At 53.6% G+C, this 17,717-nt stretch overlaps 1 protein-coding gene across 2 annotated transcripts; it reads left to right on the top strand.

Annotated features, from left to right (window-relative positions):
• The first annotated feature begins 8,637 nt into the window (after positions 1–8,637).
• Positions 8,638–16,791, top strand: TLE5 (TLE family member 5, transcriptional modulator). Of its 2 annotated transcripts, none has more exons than XM_068979744.1 (7): positions 8,638–8,722; positions 9,854–9,951; positions 12,214–12,277; positions 13,602–13,646; positions 14,272–14,334; positions 15,560–15,634; positions 15,717–16,791. In XM_068979744.1, the coding sequence occupies exons 1-7, from the start codon at positions 8,696–8,698 to the stop codon at positions 15,936–15,938; spliced, it is 594 nt and encodes a 197-aa protein (XP_068835845.1). In that variant the 5' UTR covers positions 8,638–8,695; the 3' UTR covers positions 15,939–16,791. The 2 variants fall into 2 exon arrangements, with proteins under 2 accessions (XP_068835845.1, XP_068835846.1); XM_068979745.1 differs by having other exon boundaries at positions 15,720–16,791.
• The last annotated feature ends 926 nt before the right edge of the window (positions 16,792–17,717 follow it).

Here is a 17,717-nt window from a genome sequence, read left to right on the forward strand (position 1 = left end):
CCAGACACCGCAACTAGAGAGTAGCCACAACTCGTTGCAACTAGAGAAAGCCCACATGCAACAGAGAAGACCCAGTGCAGCCAAAAATAAATCAATAAATAAGCCATTTCACTTTTTGTTATTTTTTGGTCACTTGCACTCAGACCTGAGGGAAATGATGTTGACAGCTGAAGAATCTGAAGGAGGAAATGGCAACTGACTCCAGTACTCTTGCCTGGAGAATGTCATGGACAGAGGAGCCTGGGGGGGTTACAGTCCATGGGGTAACAAAGAGTCGGATACGAGCACGCACGCATGCATGAACATTACAGTGCAAAGCACATAAACATGGAAGGAAGGTCGGTCTAACCTCAGAGCCTTTGCACTTGCTGTCCACTCTGCCTAGAATGCCCTTCCTGAGATCTTCCCATGGACTCAATCCTTTTTGTCAGCTTAAACAGACGTTCCTCAGAGAGGCCTTCCCTGTCAAGTTCCATGGGAGCTATATAATAAAGAATAAAGTCATAATTTTTGTTGCTGTTGGCCTGATTAGTGTCAGTTTATTCCCTACCCTTTTCTCACAGCAGTTCAGTCAGTTCAGTTGCTCAGTCGTGTCCGACTCTTTGCGACCCCATGAATCGCAGCACGCCAGGCCTCCCTGTCCATCACCATCTCCCAGAGTTCACTCAGACTCACGTCCATCGAGTCAGTGATGCCATCCAGCCATCTCATCCTCGGTCGTCCCCTTCTCCTCCTGCCCTCAATTCCTCCCAGCATCAGAGTCTTTTCCAATGAGTCAACTCTTCGCATGAGGTGGCCAAAGTACTGGAGCTTCAGCTTTAGCATCATTCCTTCCAAAGAAATCCCAGGGTTGATCTCCTTCAGAATGGACTGGTTGGATCTCCTTGCAGTCCAAGGGACTCGCAAGACAAAAGCACCAATTCTTCGGCGCTCAGCCTTCTTCACAGTCCAACTCTCACATCCATACATGACCACAGGAAAAACCATAGCCTTGACTAGACGGACCTTAGTCGGCAAAGTAATATCTCTGCTATAATAGGAGATATTTGTTAAACAAAGGAAGGTGGGAGAAGGAAAATGGTAATTTGTAATAATAATCACTTATTTCCTCTTTTAATGGATTTGGAAAAGTCATGTGAAATAAATCTGGCCAATCAGAGCACCTATTCACACAATAAATATTGAATTATGGTAATCATGTGACCCAAGCCTGGCCAATCAGAGGATTCTATCAGGCCATAAACCTTGAGTCCCAGATGTCATGTACCAGCCATGAGTGCTAAATGCTTTCTGGGACCTATCTTATTTAATTTTCCCAACAACCCAGTGGATCCTAACAACCCACACCTTCATCATTTATTCAGTATTTACAATGAGCCAGTCACTGTTCTATGTGCTGAAGGTACAACTATATCTGAGGCAGACAAAAATTTCTTTTTTCTGAGAGAAAGATCGGAAGTTTGGTATAAGCAGATGCAACTTATTATAGATGGATAAACAACAAGTCTTACTGCATAGCACAGGGAACTATATTCATATCCTGTGATAAACCATAATGAAAAAGAATATGAAAAAATATATGTATGTATAACATTTACTTTTCTGTACAATAGCAATTGGGGCTTCCCAGGTGGCGTTAGTGGCAAAGAACCCACCTGCCAATGCAGGAGATGGAGGAGACACAGGTTCCATCTCTGGGCTAGAAAGATCCCCTGGAAATGACAACCCACTCTAGTATCCTTGCCTGGAGAATCCCATGGACAGAGGAGTCTGGTGGGCTACAGTCCATAGGGTCTCAAAGAGTCGGACTTGACTCAAGTGACTTAACAGGCAGACACAACAGAAATTAACACAATGTTGGGAATCAACTACAATAATTACTTTTTGAAAATCCCTCCCTTCTGAAACTAACATTCTAGTGGTGGAGAAAACCAACAAATAAATACATAAAGACATCATATATCAGATGGTGGTGAGTCATATGCAGTAAAGAAAGCATTGACCTCAGGACTCCCCTGGCAGGCCAGTGGCTAGGACTTTGAGCTTCCATTGCAGGGGACATGGGTTTGATCCCTGGTTGGGGAACTAGGATCTTGCATGCTGCATGGGGAGGGGTGGGGGAACGTTAACCTCATTACTGGATTAGGGAGGATGAAGGACAAGCAGCAGCTGCCACTGGGAAGAGGGAATCAAGTAAAGTGGGTGATAGGCAAGTGCAGAGCTGGGTCCAGCTTGTTTGTTTGTTAATATTTTATTTATTTGTCTGCTCCAGGTCTTGGTTGTAGCACACGGGATCTTTAGTGGTGGCATGTGGGATCTAGTTCCCTGACCAGGGATCGAGCCTAGGCCCCCTGCATTGGGAGTACAGACTCTTAGTCACTGGACCACCAGGGAAGTCCCTGCATCCCGTTTTTATTTAAAATTTTGAAATTGTGTTCATCATGGAAATGTTGTCATTTACTTTTGATTTCAAATATTGCCTTATGCAAATCACAACCACATTGAGATATAACCACATCTCCTAGAATGGGTGGATAAAACACATATATATGTATAAAATACATATTTATATATATTTTAAGGACAATAACAATTATCAGCAAAGATGTGGAGAAACTAGAATCCTTGTACATTGGAATCGGGAATGTAAAATGCTACAGCCCCTGTAGAAAATAGTTTGGCGATTCCTCAAAAATTAAACATAAGCTTACCCTCTGACTCAGCAATTCCATTTCTAGGTATACACCCAAGGGAAAAAAAATAATACCTTCATATGGTGGCTCATGCATAGTCGGGTCTGACTCTTTGTCACCCCGTGGACTGTAGCCCTCTGTCCAGGGGATTTACAAGGCAAAAATATTGAAGTGGGTTGCCATTCCCTTCTCCAGGGGATGTTCCCAACCCAGGGATCGAACTCAAGTCTCTTGCATTGCAGGCATATTCTTTACCACGGAGCCACCCGGGAAGCCCTAATCTTATGTGTATTTTACCACAATTTAAAAATTGTTCTTTTTGCGTTAAAATAGTAAGTCTCTTGTTGACTGAGATTTGGTGCCCTCTTAAGTTTTATGCCTGAAGAAAGTGTCTCCCTACACATCCTCCACCAGCCCTACCAGAATTAAACAGAAAAGTCACAACACAGCCCCATTGAGAAGGTGACATTTAAGTCAAGATTGGAAGGAGACAAAGGAATTAGCTAAAGTGGGATGTGGAGATGAGCTTTTCAGATAGGGCAGTCAGTGTAAAGGCCCTGAGCAGGACCGTGCCCGGCATGTTGGAGGAATACTGAGGAGGAGGAGGAGGCCCGTGTGTCTGGAGCAGAGTGAGCAAGGACGAGAGAGGGAGGAGGGCAGGGCAGGGAGGGGATTGGGCAGGTCAAGTGGGGCCTTGTGGGCTGGAGAGAGGTCTTGGCTTTTATCCCGAGGGAGGTGGGAGTCCTGGAGGGCTGTGAGCACAGGAGGGGCGGGACCTGAGTCAAGTTTTTAAAGCCCGTCTGCTCTGCAAGGGAAAGGATTTTCGTCCTCCTTAATCACTGCTGTAAACCTCCACTCACAACCATGATAGGCACACAGGAGGTGTGATCAATGTTGACCGAGGGAATGAATGAATAACAGCTCTATTTAGGGAGGGGGAACTAGGGCACAGAGCAGTAAAGTTATACTGTCCCGGGGTCACCTAGCCAGGTTCCTGCAGCCAGGGTCTCAAGCCTAGGCCGGACAGCTGAGGCCCCTGCTCCACCAGCCCTATCACAGGGAGGTCCCCCGTGCCTGCCCAGCGGCCACCTGTTTCCTCCCCCGCCTCTGATTAATGGCCCCGCAGCCCCATCCATCAAAGGCCAGCCAGCGCCTGGCTCTGCCCTGAGGCCTCGGGGCCCAGTGCTCATTTGTAAGCAGGCCGAGAGGCTGGTCTCAGGCTGTTGGATACATGAGACAGATCCCCGCCCCAACTTGGCCCCAGATGTGGCCAGAGAACCCAAGGGAGGGGAAAGGATGGGGATGGGTAGGAGCTGAGGGGTGTGGATGACAGCTACTCTGACAGTAAGTTCTTCAAAAGCCCCAGTTTCCTCCCCCCTCCCCAAATTAATTATATGATGAAGACTGTTCCCTTCTGCCCTGTCTTTCCCCCACCCACTGGCATACTGTCCTTTTTTTTTCTTTAACTATTTATTTATTTGGCTGCACAGGGTCTTAGCTGCGGCACAAGGGATCTAGTCGCTGATCAGGGATGGAAACTGGGGCCCCTGCATTGGGAACATAAAGTCTTATCCATTGAGCCACCAAGGAAGTCCCCCTGCTTCTTCTTGACATTTAGAGACCAGCATCTGACCATAAAGTTAGGAAATCCACATTTTATTCACTCATCTTTTGACTTTGAAAATATTTCAGGTCTACAGAAGTTGTAAGACGATGACAATGAACCCCCATAGTTTCTTTCTCTAGGTCAAGACTCACTACTAGATTGAACCTGGGCCCTCTGGATTGGAAATGTGGAATCTTAGCCTTTGGACCACCAGGGAAGTCCCTAGCATTCTGTTCTTTCTACCCCCAAAGCTCCTCCAGACAGCGGGCCTGGGCCAGCCTGGGCCTCTCCTGAACCTTAGTTTAGGTATCCCCTCTGGTCTCCTGGCTTCCTAACTTGCCTATATCCATTCCCACTACCAGCAAGCATCTTCTGCCACCAGCCGTGGTGGTCTCTCTCTGCTGCTTTATGTCAGTGCGCCTCGGCTGGGGGCGATTTTGCCCCAGGGATTTGGGGCTGGGGATTCCTGGCATTGAATAGGTGGGGACCAGGGATGCTGCTCCACACCCCACAGTGCCCAGGACAGCCAACCCCAGGGAATGGTCCAGGCCAGAATGTTAAGAGTGGTAACTGGCAAACCCTGCTCTAAAGTCTTCCACGGCTCCCAAGTGCCCTCCAGGTACTACCACAACTCCTCAGATCAGAACTCAGGGTCCTTCATCATCTAGAGTCCCGGCCCTCTCCAGTTCGTCTCCCTACCATGCTTTGCCTTTATCTCCCACCTAAACAACCTTTTCATACTGTCCACGAGGTCCTTCTGAGTGCCAAAGAATTGATGCTTTCGAATTGTATTGTTGGAGAAGACTCTTGAGAGTCCCTTGGACAGCAAGATCAAACCAGTCAATCCTAAAGGAAATCAATCCTGAACACTCCTTGGAAAGAATGATGCCGAAGCTGAAGCTCCAATATTTTGGCCACCTGATGTGAAGAGCTGACTCATTGGAAGAGACCCTGATGCTGGGAAAGATTGAGGGCAGGAGGAGAAGAGGGTGACAGAAGTTGAGATGGTTGGATGGTATCACCAACTCAATGGACATGAGTTTGAGCAAACTGCAGGAGATAGTGGAGGACAGGGAAGCCTGGCATGCTGTAGTCCATGGGGTCATGAAGAGTCTGACATGACTTAGCAACTGAACAATGAACAGAGGGTCAGGATCACATAGACATCAAGGGCCCAGGGACCTGGGTTGACCTCCTGGCACTGCCACCCACCATCTATGTGATTTTGCCCAAGTCTCTTAACCTCTTGGTGCCTTCATTTCTTCATTCTTAAAATGGGTATAATGGCAGGGTTAAAATGCTAAAACAGAGACTGGTAAAAACTTAAAACAGGTGGGTTGGTTTATTCATAGTCTGGGTTGCAATTCTGGGCTTTTCTACACACTGAAAGGCCCAGCCCTTACCCCACTGTACTGAGGTGTCTGACCAGCTCCAAGTCTGGTCTGCTAAAATGTTCACCAAACACCAGAATACAGGGAACTGCCTGCCTGGATGCAGGTGGTCTCCCAGGAGAAAGGGCATCTGGTCCCCACAGAGGGTGGGGAGGACTGGCAGCAAGGCTGGTTTCTCGGGCCTGTGACTCAGGCAGCCCTACAGGACTCTGCCTTCAAAAGAAGGCCTAGGGCTTCCCTGGTGGTCCAGTGGTTAAGAATCTGCCTTGCAATACAGGGGACTAGGGTTCAATCCCTGCTTGGGGAACTAAGCTCCTACATGCCTTGGGGTACCCACATGACCAGCCCAACGAATGCAGCCAAATAAACCTTTTTTTTTTAAAAAAAAAAAAAAAAAAAAGGAAAGGACTTGCACTTAGTTTGATGCTCTGTTGTCACCATCCTGAAATTCCTGATCTTTTCTGAGTCAGAGGCCCTGTGTGTTCATTTTGCCCAGAGCCATGAAAACTCTGTAGCCCATTCCCATCTAGGATTCCAATACAATTTGTGGGGTACACATATTCCAGGACGAGGACGGTTAGGAACAGAAAACTTTCTATAACTTTTTTTTTTTTTGTCCATGCCACTCTCTTCCCCAACCATGCCACTTGGTTCCTCAACCAAAGCAGTGGAAGCAACGAGTCCTAACCACTGGACTGCCAGGGTTACTAGTCCAGGAACAGTAAACTTACTAAAAATTTGTGACTTTCCTCTTCCAGCAACGGATTTAAGGAAACCCCACATTTTACTAATTCATCTCTGGTCCCATTGGATCCTACCTTATTTAATATATTGACATTTTTTCATGGTGAATTTTTTGGCATTAATTTTTATTTAAAAAAATATGGTGTTATGGGCTTTCACTGACGTGGCCCAGGTTCAATCCCTGGTCAAACAACTGAGATCCCACAAGCTCCATGGTATAGCCAGGGAAAAAACAAAAAGAACTAAACTAAAAATCGTTGGTGATGCACAGGGAAGCCTGGCGTGCTGCAGTCCATGGGGTCGCAAAGAGTCGGACATGGCTGAGCGACTGAATTGAATTGGAAACTAAGGAAAGAAATTTAAAATATGATGCTGGGAAAGATTCAAGGCAGGAGAAGGGGACGACAGAGGATGAGATGGTTGGATGGCATCAACGAGTCAATAGACATGAGTTTGAGCAAATTCCGGGAGCTGGTGATGAACAGGAAAGCCTGGTGTGGTGCAGTCCATGGGGTTGCAAAGAATTGGACACAACTGAGCAACCGAACTGAAAAAATATGGTGTTAAAGTGCTCTTTTATCTTCAAGTGCTTTAGGGGCAGAAGAGCCTTCAGTTTTGCTTATTCATCTCCACCTAGTCCTAACCCCTCATCTGCCCAGGAAAGGTGACGAGGGTCCAAACTCCATTTTACAGACAGGAAAACTCAAGGCCCAAAGAGGTCAAACTCATCCAGGAGGTAGGTGCACAGTTGATGATGCTGGTGATGGTGATTATTAAAAGCCTGTGTATTTTAGCACTTGCACTGGGTTCACCGTGCATTATTTCAATAGCTTCTTCCAGGTCTGAGTCAGGCCCAGCCCCTCCTCTGCCCACAGCCCTCCAGGGCTCCCACCACTCTTCAGAGTAAAAGCCCACGTCTTCAACACCACCCACCAGGCCCCGCAGCATCTGTCCCTCCCTATCACCAGCTACAGAAGCTGCGGGGCTCAATGCAAAACTAAACTGTGAGGACCCTGTTCAAAAATCATTTAGGAATTTCCAGAGACCACAACGGCGGATCATTAACCAGAGCACAGCCCTTCTGCGAGCAGGGGCCCTATGTGAATGCATGAAGTTGCTGGCCCTGCCTCCCTGCCCTCATTTCCTCCCAAGCACTCCACCCCCCACCCCGTGCCAGGCAGTGCTGCCTCAGTGCCTTTGCGCTGGCTGACTCTGCCTCCTTGACTAAGCCACTACCCCCATAGCCTGCCAGCTCTTCTCTCACCTTTGGGTCCTCTTAGAGGCCAAGGAGGCCCTCTGACCTCCCTCTGTTTAAAATCGCACCTTCCGGCCCTCCCTCCTGGTTTGTTTTCCCCATAGGTGTTACCACTGTCTGACCTGCTAGGGATGTGGTTCATGGGTTTGTCTTTATGTCTCATGACATCTCCACCAGGGCCACCAGGGCCTGGACTTTGTATCCCCTCCCACCCCACATCCTGGACCGGAGCGAGGCTTGGCACACAGTAGGCGCTCCATAAATGTGTGTGGAAGCCATGGCTCCCAGGAGCTCGGTGGTTATCACCACCTCCTTTCTACAGAAGAGGAAATCGAGGCTCAGAAAACATCCCGTGAGCCAAGGTTACAGAGCATGTCCATGGCACGCGTCCGGGTCGCGCCATGACTGCGCCGGAGGTTTCGATGGGGGCAGCAGGGCCCCCCGGCTCTGACACATGAGGAAACCGAGGCCCAGGCGCGGCCGTGCCGGCCACCAGGCCAGCAGGGGCCGCGGCGCGGCGGGGGCGCGCCGGGCCCAAGGTCACCGCGCCGGCCTGCCCGGGGGAGGCGGATGGGTGGGGATCCGCGGGCCTCCCCGGGCGCGCGCCCCCCCCTCGGCGGCGCGCACGGGGCCCGGGAAGCAGAAGCGGCGGCGGCGGCGGCAGCAGCAGGTGGAGCCGGAGCCTCCGCGCAGCCGAGGCCGCGGCCACAGCCGGCGTCGCCGCCATTAGACAATAGGAGCGGCGGCCGGGCGTGCGGGGAGGCGGGCGGCGGGGAGGGGCGGGGAGGGGCGCCGGGCGCGCAGGAAGCGGGGCCCGGGGCGCGCCGGGGCCGGGCGCGCGGGGAGGGGGCGCAGGAAGCGGGCGAGGCCGGGCGCGGGAGGCGGCGGCGGCGGCCCCGGGAGCTGCCGATCGGCGCCGGGACAAAGGCGCGGCCGCCGGCGCCCCGAGCAGCCCGAGCCGGGGCGCACAGCCGGGGCGCAGCCCGCGCCCCCCGCCGCGACTGACATGATGTTTCCACAAAGCAGGCATTCGGTAAGCGGGGCCCGCCGGCCCGGCGCCCACCCCATCCGGGCCCGGCAACCCCCAGTTCCTGGCTGGGCCATCCCCCAAGCTCTGGGCCCTGCGTCCCCCCAGGTCCCGGCCCGGCCCCCCCAGTTCCCAGCCGAACCATTCCCTCCCTCAGGTTCGGGCCCTGCACCCCCCCTCAGGTCCAAACTCAGCGCCCCTCTCCAGGTCCAAGCCCTGTGCCCCCAGCTCTAGATCCCAGCCGGGCCGCCCCCACCCCCCAGCTCTCAGCTCGGCATCTCCCCCCCAACTCCTGGGCCCAGTCCCCTGCAGCTCTGGGCCCAGCGCTACTCCCCACCCCCGCCGCCAGCTCCCGGACTCCCTCCCATCCCCCGTAGCTCCTGGCCCCTCTCCCGGCTTCCGGGACCAGAGTACCCCGCTAGGTTCCAAGCCAGGTCCCCTCCAGCTCCCAGCTTAGATCCCCCGACCCCGCGCCAACCCGGGCCCTGCCCCCAACCCCCCCCAAGCCAGGATGGGCCTCGGCGGCCTTGGCCTCAGGCCTAGGGCGCCCCGGAAGCCCCACCAGGCACCTCTAAGGCTGGGGGTGCTTTCGGGGTCCGGGAGTGGGGGGAGACCCAAGGCGCACCCCTCCCGGAAGAGCGCGGCCTGGAGGAAGGGTGCTCAGAATCAGGGGTGCCCCCACTCGGAAATTTCAGGCGGTGAGAGAGGTCCCTCCCCCAAGGGGACTAGGCTAGGAAACCTCACTCCCCCCCAACTTGGGGGGGTCTCTCTGGGACACGTTCTCCCCCCAGAGGCAACTGGGCGCTCAGAGTGCACCCCCTCCCGGCGCTTTGGAGGCGCGGTAGAGGGCGCACCCTGCCCCCCTCCAAGGGCGGGCCTTCAGACGCACCCCCACAGCCTGGGGGTGGCGGAGGACGAGAGGGCGCACCCACCCCCCTCGACTCGCTGGGAGAGGCGGGGGCAGGAAGCGAGGGCGGGGGCCGCGCCAGGAGCTGTAAACACGGGCCCGGGAAGTGGGGCAGGGGTGGGGGGGGCGCTGCAGCTGCGCCTGCTGCCGCCTTGGGGCCTCTGTGGCGGGGGAGAGGTGGATGTCTGCCCTGTGGGGTCCTGACCCGGGCCGCCGCCCCCTCCCCACAGGGCTCGTCGCACCTCCCCCAGCAACTCAAATTCACTACTTCGGACTCCTGCGATCGCATCAAAGATGAGTTTCAACTGCTGCAGGCTCAGTACCACAGGTGAGCTGGGGGCTGGTGGTCCCGACTCGGGAGAAGGTGGAGCCCCTTGCTCCAGACTGAGGCCTGGATCGGAGATTGTGGCCTCTGCTTTATATACAGACTCCAAAAAATAGAGGCCTTGAAGGTCTTAGGTGGCAGGCGCTGTCTTTACCACTTCAGGGATATGACATTCATTTAGTGTTTAAAACAGTCCCATTTTTGTAGATGAGAAATCTGAGGCATCAAAAATGTCAATAATTTGCCCAGACTCAGTTGTCTGGTTTTAGAGCCCCTCTCCCCACCCCCGCACCAATGGATAAAAGACCCCCAGCATCTAGAATTGGTGATTGATTCTCCACCTCCCCAAAGCCCTCCCCGCCGCCCCCCGCCCCAAATCTGTAGCCTGGTTTTGGAGAAAGGGTTCCTGCCACCCAGCAGGAAGGTGATTCTCCCTCCAGAATTGAATCTGACATTGCTAAAGGGTTTTGCCATGTGCCTGATCTAAAGAGAAAGGAACTATTTATTTTTCATTTTACATTTGGAAAAACTTAAGCCCAGAGATTTTTCTGAGGTTGCACAGCAAGAAAGTAGCAAGATTTATATCCCATCTCTGGACTGAAGGAAGCAGATCCTCAAGGCTGTGCTACAGAGTGGTCTTTGCCTGGGAATCAGATGGGGAGTCTATATACCAGTGGGGTTTGGGGCCTCCCTGGATCTATTTATCCACACAGAAGTGTTTTTTGAAGGATCCTGGGATTTCTGCAAGAAGAAATTGGAAAGAGTGATATATTTGTTCTTTAGAGGGTACTGCCCATTCTCCCCATTTGCTGAAGAGTGAACATACTTCCTTTTGTTTCGTCTTCCCTGCTGTCCTATCATTGTGCCCATTTCAAAGATCAGGAATCGGAGGTGTAGTTGATTGAAAGTTCTGATCCTGTGATATGGAGGGTTTAGGGGCTTTGCCCAACAGATCTGGCCTTTCTGAGCCTCTCCAGGGGGTCCCCTCTCCCTGCCTGGCCCATGCACACATCACAGTGACCACTGGAGCCGATCCAGTTCTAGAGATGTTGCCAGAGCGCTGTGTGACCTCAGATAGGTCACACCCCATCTCTGAACTTCACAGTCTCTGTTCGCTGGGCTTAGGCTTCCTGGTGTACACTGAGGGCTTCCACTGTGTTGGGGCTGTCACAGTATCTACCAGTCCCTCAGGAAAGGCCAGAAATGCCGAATTTGGAATGAAATTGCCTGAGTTTATTTTTAACGGTGGTCACACATGGACATTTTTAAAGAGAATTAGACTAAGTGTGGCTCACCTGTGAACCCAGGTATACAAGTCATGGTCAGTCTGGCGGAACGAAACTCTAAGTCCCCTGGGGTGACCACAAGATGAATGAAATATTTATTGGGTACTTACTGTATGCCAACATGAAGAACATTTCTGGTCTTAATTCTTCTTGTCCTCACCACCCCACCCCGGAGCCTGGAGCTCAGCAGACTCAGTGACCAAGGCCCGGAGAGGTAGAGGCGTTTGCCCAGAGTCACAGCATCAGAGTGGCGGGACTGAACTTTGAACCCAGTCTATCTAGTTGAGTTTGTGGCCTCAGCTCTCTACCTGTCACCCTGACACCCCCTTGGGGGCCTTTGAGAAATATCCAAAGCTCATCCTTGCTGGGGCAACCCAAGAGAGGAGGGGGATCACCAACTCTATTACCCAGTGATAGAAATTTATACCCCTCCCCCAACCAGGGAAATCAGAGGTCACAAGAGGGGCTGGGGGCCTTTGAAGATTCCTTACTGAATTCAGTCCAGAGCCCTGCCAGTGGGCTCCAGGCCCTTGTAACCTCACAGCAATGTCTGTCTATTCCTTCTTTGCTGGAGAGTTTTGCCCAGTGGGTGGGAGTATGGCCTTTGAAGCCAGCTTCCTGGCTGTGTGACCTTGAGCCTGTTCACTCAACCTCTCTGAGCATCCATTGCATCATCTTTATGAAGGAGACTGACGTTAACAGCCCTGACCTCGTTGGATTTCACGATAGGAAAAAGTTTCTTTGAATCCCTGTCTGACCTACAGTCAGGGTATTTGCTCTGACTTCTGTTTTTATTATTTTCATTGCTTTCTCCACCCCCACATCTTCAAGGTGGGTTTCATCATCCCCAGTTTCCAGCTAAGGCACCTGTGGGTCCCCTTCCCCCCTCTTCTTTCTGACCCCCACCAAAGTTTGGGGCTCCCTTGCACAATGAGGGGGACATCATCCCAGCCCCAGCCCTCCCCCTCTTCTTCTTCAGTCTGAAACTCGAATGTGACAAGCTGGCCAGCGAGAAGTCAGAAATGCAGCGTCATTACGTGATGGTAAGCGAGCCCGGGGGTCTGGTGGGCAGGGCCAGAGGACCCCAGGTCCCCCTCCAGCACTGGCAGCTGCTGTCTGAACCCTGGCCATCTCCTCTGGGATGTGCGAGAAGTCAGGGTCTGCTCTCCGCTCAGCCAGCCCCTGGCCGGGCTGAGTTAATCTTGTTGGCCTGGCTGCCGGCCCGGGCAGTGGCCGAGGTGCCAAGCCACCGGGTTGCGGCCTGGGCCTGCCAGGTCCCTGGCTGTCCTTGGCAGCGGAGGAGCCAGTGGCTGTGAAAGCCAGGAACTGGGGTTGGGGGGGGGTTGTTGATCCCTCCCCTCCCCACCCCCACTGTCTGAGCATCCCAGGCTTAACCCCTCCTAGTCCAAGCTTCGGAGGAGGACTCCTGGAGGGCCCCCTTCCCCAGGCAGGAGGCTGACACTCTTTTGAGGTGGGTGGGTGGAAGGGAGGGAGGGGGTGGCACTTCCTTCTTGGGCCTGACATTGGAGACCCTGCCCCTGCACACTGCTGGAATCACTTGCTTCGCTTCATACGCACCAGGTGGTGATTTCTGCATCAAAACCCCTGCCTAAGTCCAGCCCAGAGCCCACTTCCCCCAGGCCATGGGGGAGGCAGAGCTGGACAAGGAACCTCTGGATTCAGAGGGATGGGGCTGGGGGACTCCAGAAGGGTATGCTCCTGTTTGGAGAAAGACTGCATGGAGAAGGAGGCACTGCAGCTGGGGTCCTGATGAATGGATAGGAGCCAGCTGGGCAGAGAAGGGGAGACCACACAAACCTGGCTTTCTCCCCCTATCTTCCCTGGGGGGTGATGGGGAGTCATAGGAAGGTTTAGAGCAGGGGAGGTGCAGGGTCAGATGTGGGGCATGAGGAGGGGTGGTGCTGGCCCCAAAGGCAGACCCAACAGGGTTTGTTTATCCTCGATTATTTATACCCAGGAAGACAAACTTCCCTGTAGTCCGGGGCCACCCGCAGACAAGACACATAAAGATAAAAGATTAGGAGCCTTGGAATGTGTGTGTGCCTGTGTGTGTGTGTGTGTGTGTGTGTGTGTGTGTGTGTGTGTGTAGGGGTTGAGGTCATTATTCCAGAAATGGGGCACTCAGGGCCCCACTGGCGTCCCTAGCATCCTCACCAGGCACCTGGGCCCCAGCTCCAGGTGTGGGTGTCTCCCTGCTTCCGACTCCATCTCTCTCGCCTGCCCTCCCCTCCTCCTACCTCTCTCTTTCTCCCCCTCTTTGTCTCTCTCTCTCACTTCCCCTATGTCTTTTGTCTCTGGAGCCCCACATCCTTCACCAGCCCCCATTTCTGTCTCCCCCCTACACAGTACTACGAGATGTCCTATGGCTTGAACATCGAGATGCACAAGCAGGTATGCCCCCTTCCCCCCTTCTCCGCACCCCCGCCCCGCCCAGGCAGGTAGGAACCCGCCACCCCTTGGCTGAGAACCAAGACTGCCTTGGTATCCTGTTACCTCCAGAGCCCCCCCACTTCTGTTCTTTCTCAGGCCTCCCTGGGAGGTTGCTCTCCCTGAGGGGGAGGGCAGAGGCTTTCCCAGGACCTGCCACCCCCACTCCATTGTCTCTCTTTTGTGACAGCCCTGGGGGAGGGGGGTGATGTGACCTGCCAACCCACCCTCCAAACCCTATCTCAGGTGTGTTAGAGAATTCTGATGCCAGCTGCCCCGACCTCTTCCTCCCTCCCTCCCACGGAATGCTCACTACCTGTGAGGCATCGGGCATCTTTCCAGGGCCACCCAGACCCCAAGCCACTGGGCCTGGATTTCGCCCTGTCCTGGGCTCTTAGCTACCCTCAGAGACTCAGCCCCTGGGGCCACTTTTGCTGCTGATCGGGTGCCCATGGGCCTGATGAGTTGATATGATCCTGGGACGAGCCGGCCTCCTCTTGGATTAGACAGAACCACTGGGCTTTCCAGGGCTGGTCTGCACCTGCCCTGGCTGGCTGCTGCCCAGGGCTGAAGTGTCTGTCTGTTCCAGGCTGAAATCGTCAAGAGGCTAAATGGGATATGTGCCCAGGTCCTGCCCTACCTGTCCCAAGAGGTGAGCAGAGCCCCCGGCGGTCTGCTGGGAGGAGATAGACCCTGAACTTCCCTCAGCCCCACCCCTCTGTAGCCATCTGTGTGCCCCAGGGCACACGCCTGCCTTCTCTGGACCTCCCAGCCATCAGCCAGTCTGTGCAGGAGAAACCCCAGGGGTGAAGGGAAGGACCTCACCCTGCTGTGGAATTCCCAGCCTGCGTGAGTCATTGCACCGTAAAAATGTCAGCTACATTGCCGAACACTGCACCAAGAATTTTGTTTCTGCCTTTCACCTTCCTGAGATTCATCTGCCTGGTCCTGCTGGCCGCTGGGTGTACAGGAAGGCACTCCGCACACAGAGGCAGACATACAGACAGACACAGATGCAACAGACAAATGCACAGATGCGAAACATAGACACACAGCACATGGACACACAAAGGGTCTATGCACCCAAGTCTTCCTCTTCTGTTTCCTGGGATTCTCGGTGTGAAGCCCACTGTACGCGCACACACACGTCTGGGTCACGTAAGACCCCTCTGCTCTCTGCCAGATTTACCACTGATAATTCATCATTTTCTTTTTAAACTCTGCTGGTACCTTAGGGTCCCACAGGGGATGATGCCCAGGGACAATTCCAGGAGGACACCATGGAAGCCCCAGAGAAGGAGATTCTTAGGGCCCTGAAAATCTAGCTTTATGGTTTCCTTTCATAGCAGGGGCTCCCTGGTAGCCAAGGCACAAAAGGAGCTTGGCAGATTTTAGCATCTGATAGCCAAAGAGACAAATTTTCAGGGAAAGCTGGGGATTGCCCCGAACCTCGACTCATACCCCAGCTGTGCCAGAATTCACTGGGCCTTCACGGCTGTGGAGGAAGAGGAGCTTGGGTTAGCAGACCTCAGATCTCTTCCATTAGCAGTCCTGGTCTGAGCTCTTAACAAGCTTTGACTTCTTTGCATGTGGCATTGGTCATAGTCCACGGTTTCCTAAGATTCTGGTACCAAGCCCTTTGGGCCTTCTGTGCATCTCTATGTATCCCATTTTCCAGATGAAGAGACTGAGGCTTTGTGAAAGGAATCACCTGGAGAGAGGGGAGTTTCCTGAGGGGAGAGATGGGAAATCATGGAGAGGGAGGGCTCTAACAGTGCAGATGGGAGTGGGACTTCTTCTGGGCTCTGTGCCACAAATCCCAACAAGATGGGGTGAATCATCTGTCACCTCTCCATCCCCCACCCCCCACTTTCCAGCACCAGCAGCAGGTCTTGGGAGCCATCGAGAGGGCTAAGCAGGTCACTGCTCCTGAGCTGAACTCCATCATCCGAGTACGTCTGGGGTCTTGGGGGGGAATGGGGGAGGGACAGGTGGGCTCAAGGGGGCTAATGCTCCCCTGTTTGTGTACTGCAGCAGCAGCTCCAAGCCCACCAGCTGTCTCAGCTGCAGGCTCTGGCCCTGCCCCTGACCCCCCTGCCTGTGGGGCTGCAGCCCCCTTCTCTGCCAGCGGTCAGCGCGGGCACCGGCCTCCTCTCGCTGTCAGCGCTGGGCTCCCAGGCCCACCTCTCCAAGGAAGACAAAAACGGGCATGACGGTGACACCCACCAGGAGGACGACGGCGAGAAGTCGGATTAGTGGGCGGCTGGGATGGGGAGGGTGGGGGGTGGGACAGAGGGGAGACAAACACTGAGAGAGAGGAAGGTTCAGCACGCGAGACACAGTGATAGCTTGGGATTGGCCAAACTCTGGTAGTATTTATGGTAGCTGCCTGCTGGGGCTGTCGCCCTGCTTCTGTGCCCTACCCTGGCTTGGCTCCTACCCCCAATTCCTGGCCTCCCTCCTCCTCCCCTGTAGACTGAATGGGTCAGTACCCACTCATACCACAGATGAGGCAAGCTGAGGCCTGGAAACACAGGGGAGGCCAGGTCCTAAGGGAGCAAAACCTCAAGAGGTCCAACACCCCCTGCATTTCCCTGATTCACATACATGTAACTGACAGTCTGCCCGCCAGGAGGGGGCCCCCACCCCAGCCTCCCATTCTGGCACTGCATGCAAACACAATGCTAGCTGCCCCTCCCCACCCTGGGCACCCCGCGTCCCCCGCTCCCACCCACTCACCCTCCATGAGTTCCTGATGCCCGCACCCACAAAAAGAAAGAGGGGCCACCGACAGCGAGCTTAGCCCCAGGGCAACAGTGGGGCCAGCAACTCAGAATTCCCTTTCTCCCCTTCCCGAATAAAGATGAGGGTACTCAAGTTGTCTTGGTTTTTATTCCCCCCACCTTTTCCAGTATACTAGCTTGTCTTTTAAGAAAAGGGATATTAAAAAAAGGAAAAAGACAAAAATGTAAAAAAAAAAAAAAGCAACACCCACACCTGTGTCTGTATATAGCCTTTTAGACTGTCAGCTTTTGTTGTGTTCAGTCGTTTGATCTCTACGGAGAGAAGTGAAAATGCTGTATCGAGGGTGGGCTTAGCTGTGCCTTTCAAATAAAGACGTGAGAAGGTTGGTTGCTGTGTTTCTGCCTCTGTGTTGCGGGCTGCCCCGCGGTGACTCCCTTTCCAGGGGAGGAGGGGGGCCTCCTTCAAGCCTCAGTCCCCTCCTCTGTTATGGGACTGGATATGAACAGTCCTAACTGAGTCCAGCTTGTAGATATAATTTAGCTCCTGAACGTAGTCCCTAGCCCAGAGATGGTCAGATGGAGGCTCGAGGTCACACAGTAAAGCCTAGGTGTTTGAAGTCTGGTCAGCTGTTTTGACAAGTAGGCAAAAGGACTCAGAAAAGCTAAGGGGTCACTGAGCATAAGTGGTGGGACTGGTTTCTGAGCCTCAGGCCAGATGGTTCCTAAGTGAAATTCTTTACCCTTAAGAGGCAGATGTTAAGACCATGAGCAGTCACTGTGCGTGCATTACAGATGGCTTCTTCCAGATCAGAGAACTGATTCCTGGCTGGACCTCAACTCTCGAAGGACCACTTGGAGCCTGCCTTTATGCCCCTGCATCCAAGCTGGACCACCTGGGGAGGGGGAGCCAGGAGGAAAGGTGGTTCCCTAGGGCACCTGGCACTTCAGTCAAGAGAACATCAGTCTCCCCACCCAGGATATGGGGCTGAGGGCAGGGAGCAGGTTGGAGAGTGGGAGCCGTCATTTTGACTTTGCAGTATCTTCCATCTTGCAAGATCTTTGCCAGGGCTTCTTGGCATAGAACTCTCACTCTCAAGGGACTAGGAGCATGAGGAGACCAGGGAATTCTCAACTATCTGCCTGATCCACTGGCTTTCCAGGTGGCCAAGGGCACAGGGAATGAGGCAAGGGGTAGTGATGTACAGCCAACTTCAGAGAAAATGTCTTCTGTCCCTCAAGAGAGAAAGAAGGTGTAGAGGGGACAGGGGGACCCTCCTTCTGCACCCCACTG

This window comes from Capricornis sumatraensis, chromosome 9 (genome assembly GCF_032405125.1).
Source record: "Capricornis sumatraensis isolate serow.1 chromosome 9, serow.2, whole genome shotgun sequence".
In the NCBI taxonomy this organism is placed as follows: domain Eukaryota; kingdom Metazoa; phylum Chordata; class Mammalia; order Artiodactyla; family Bovidae; genus Capricornis; species Capricornis sumatraensis.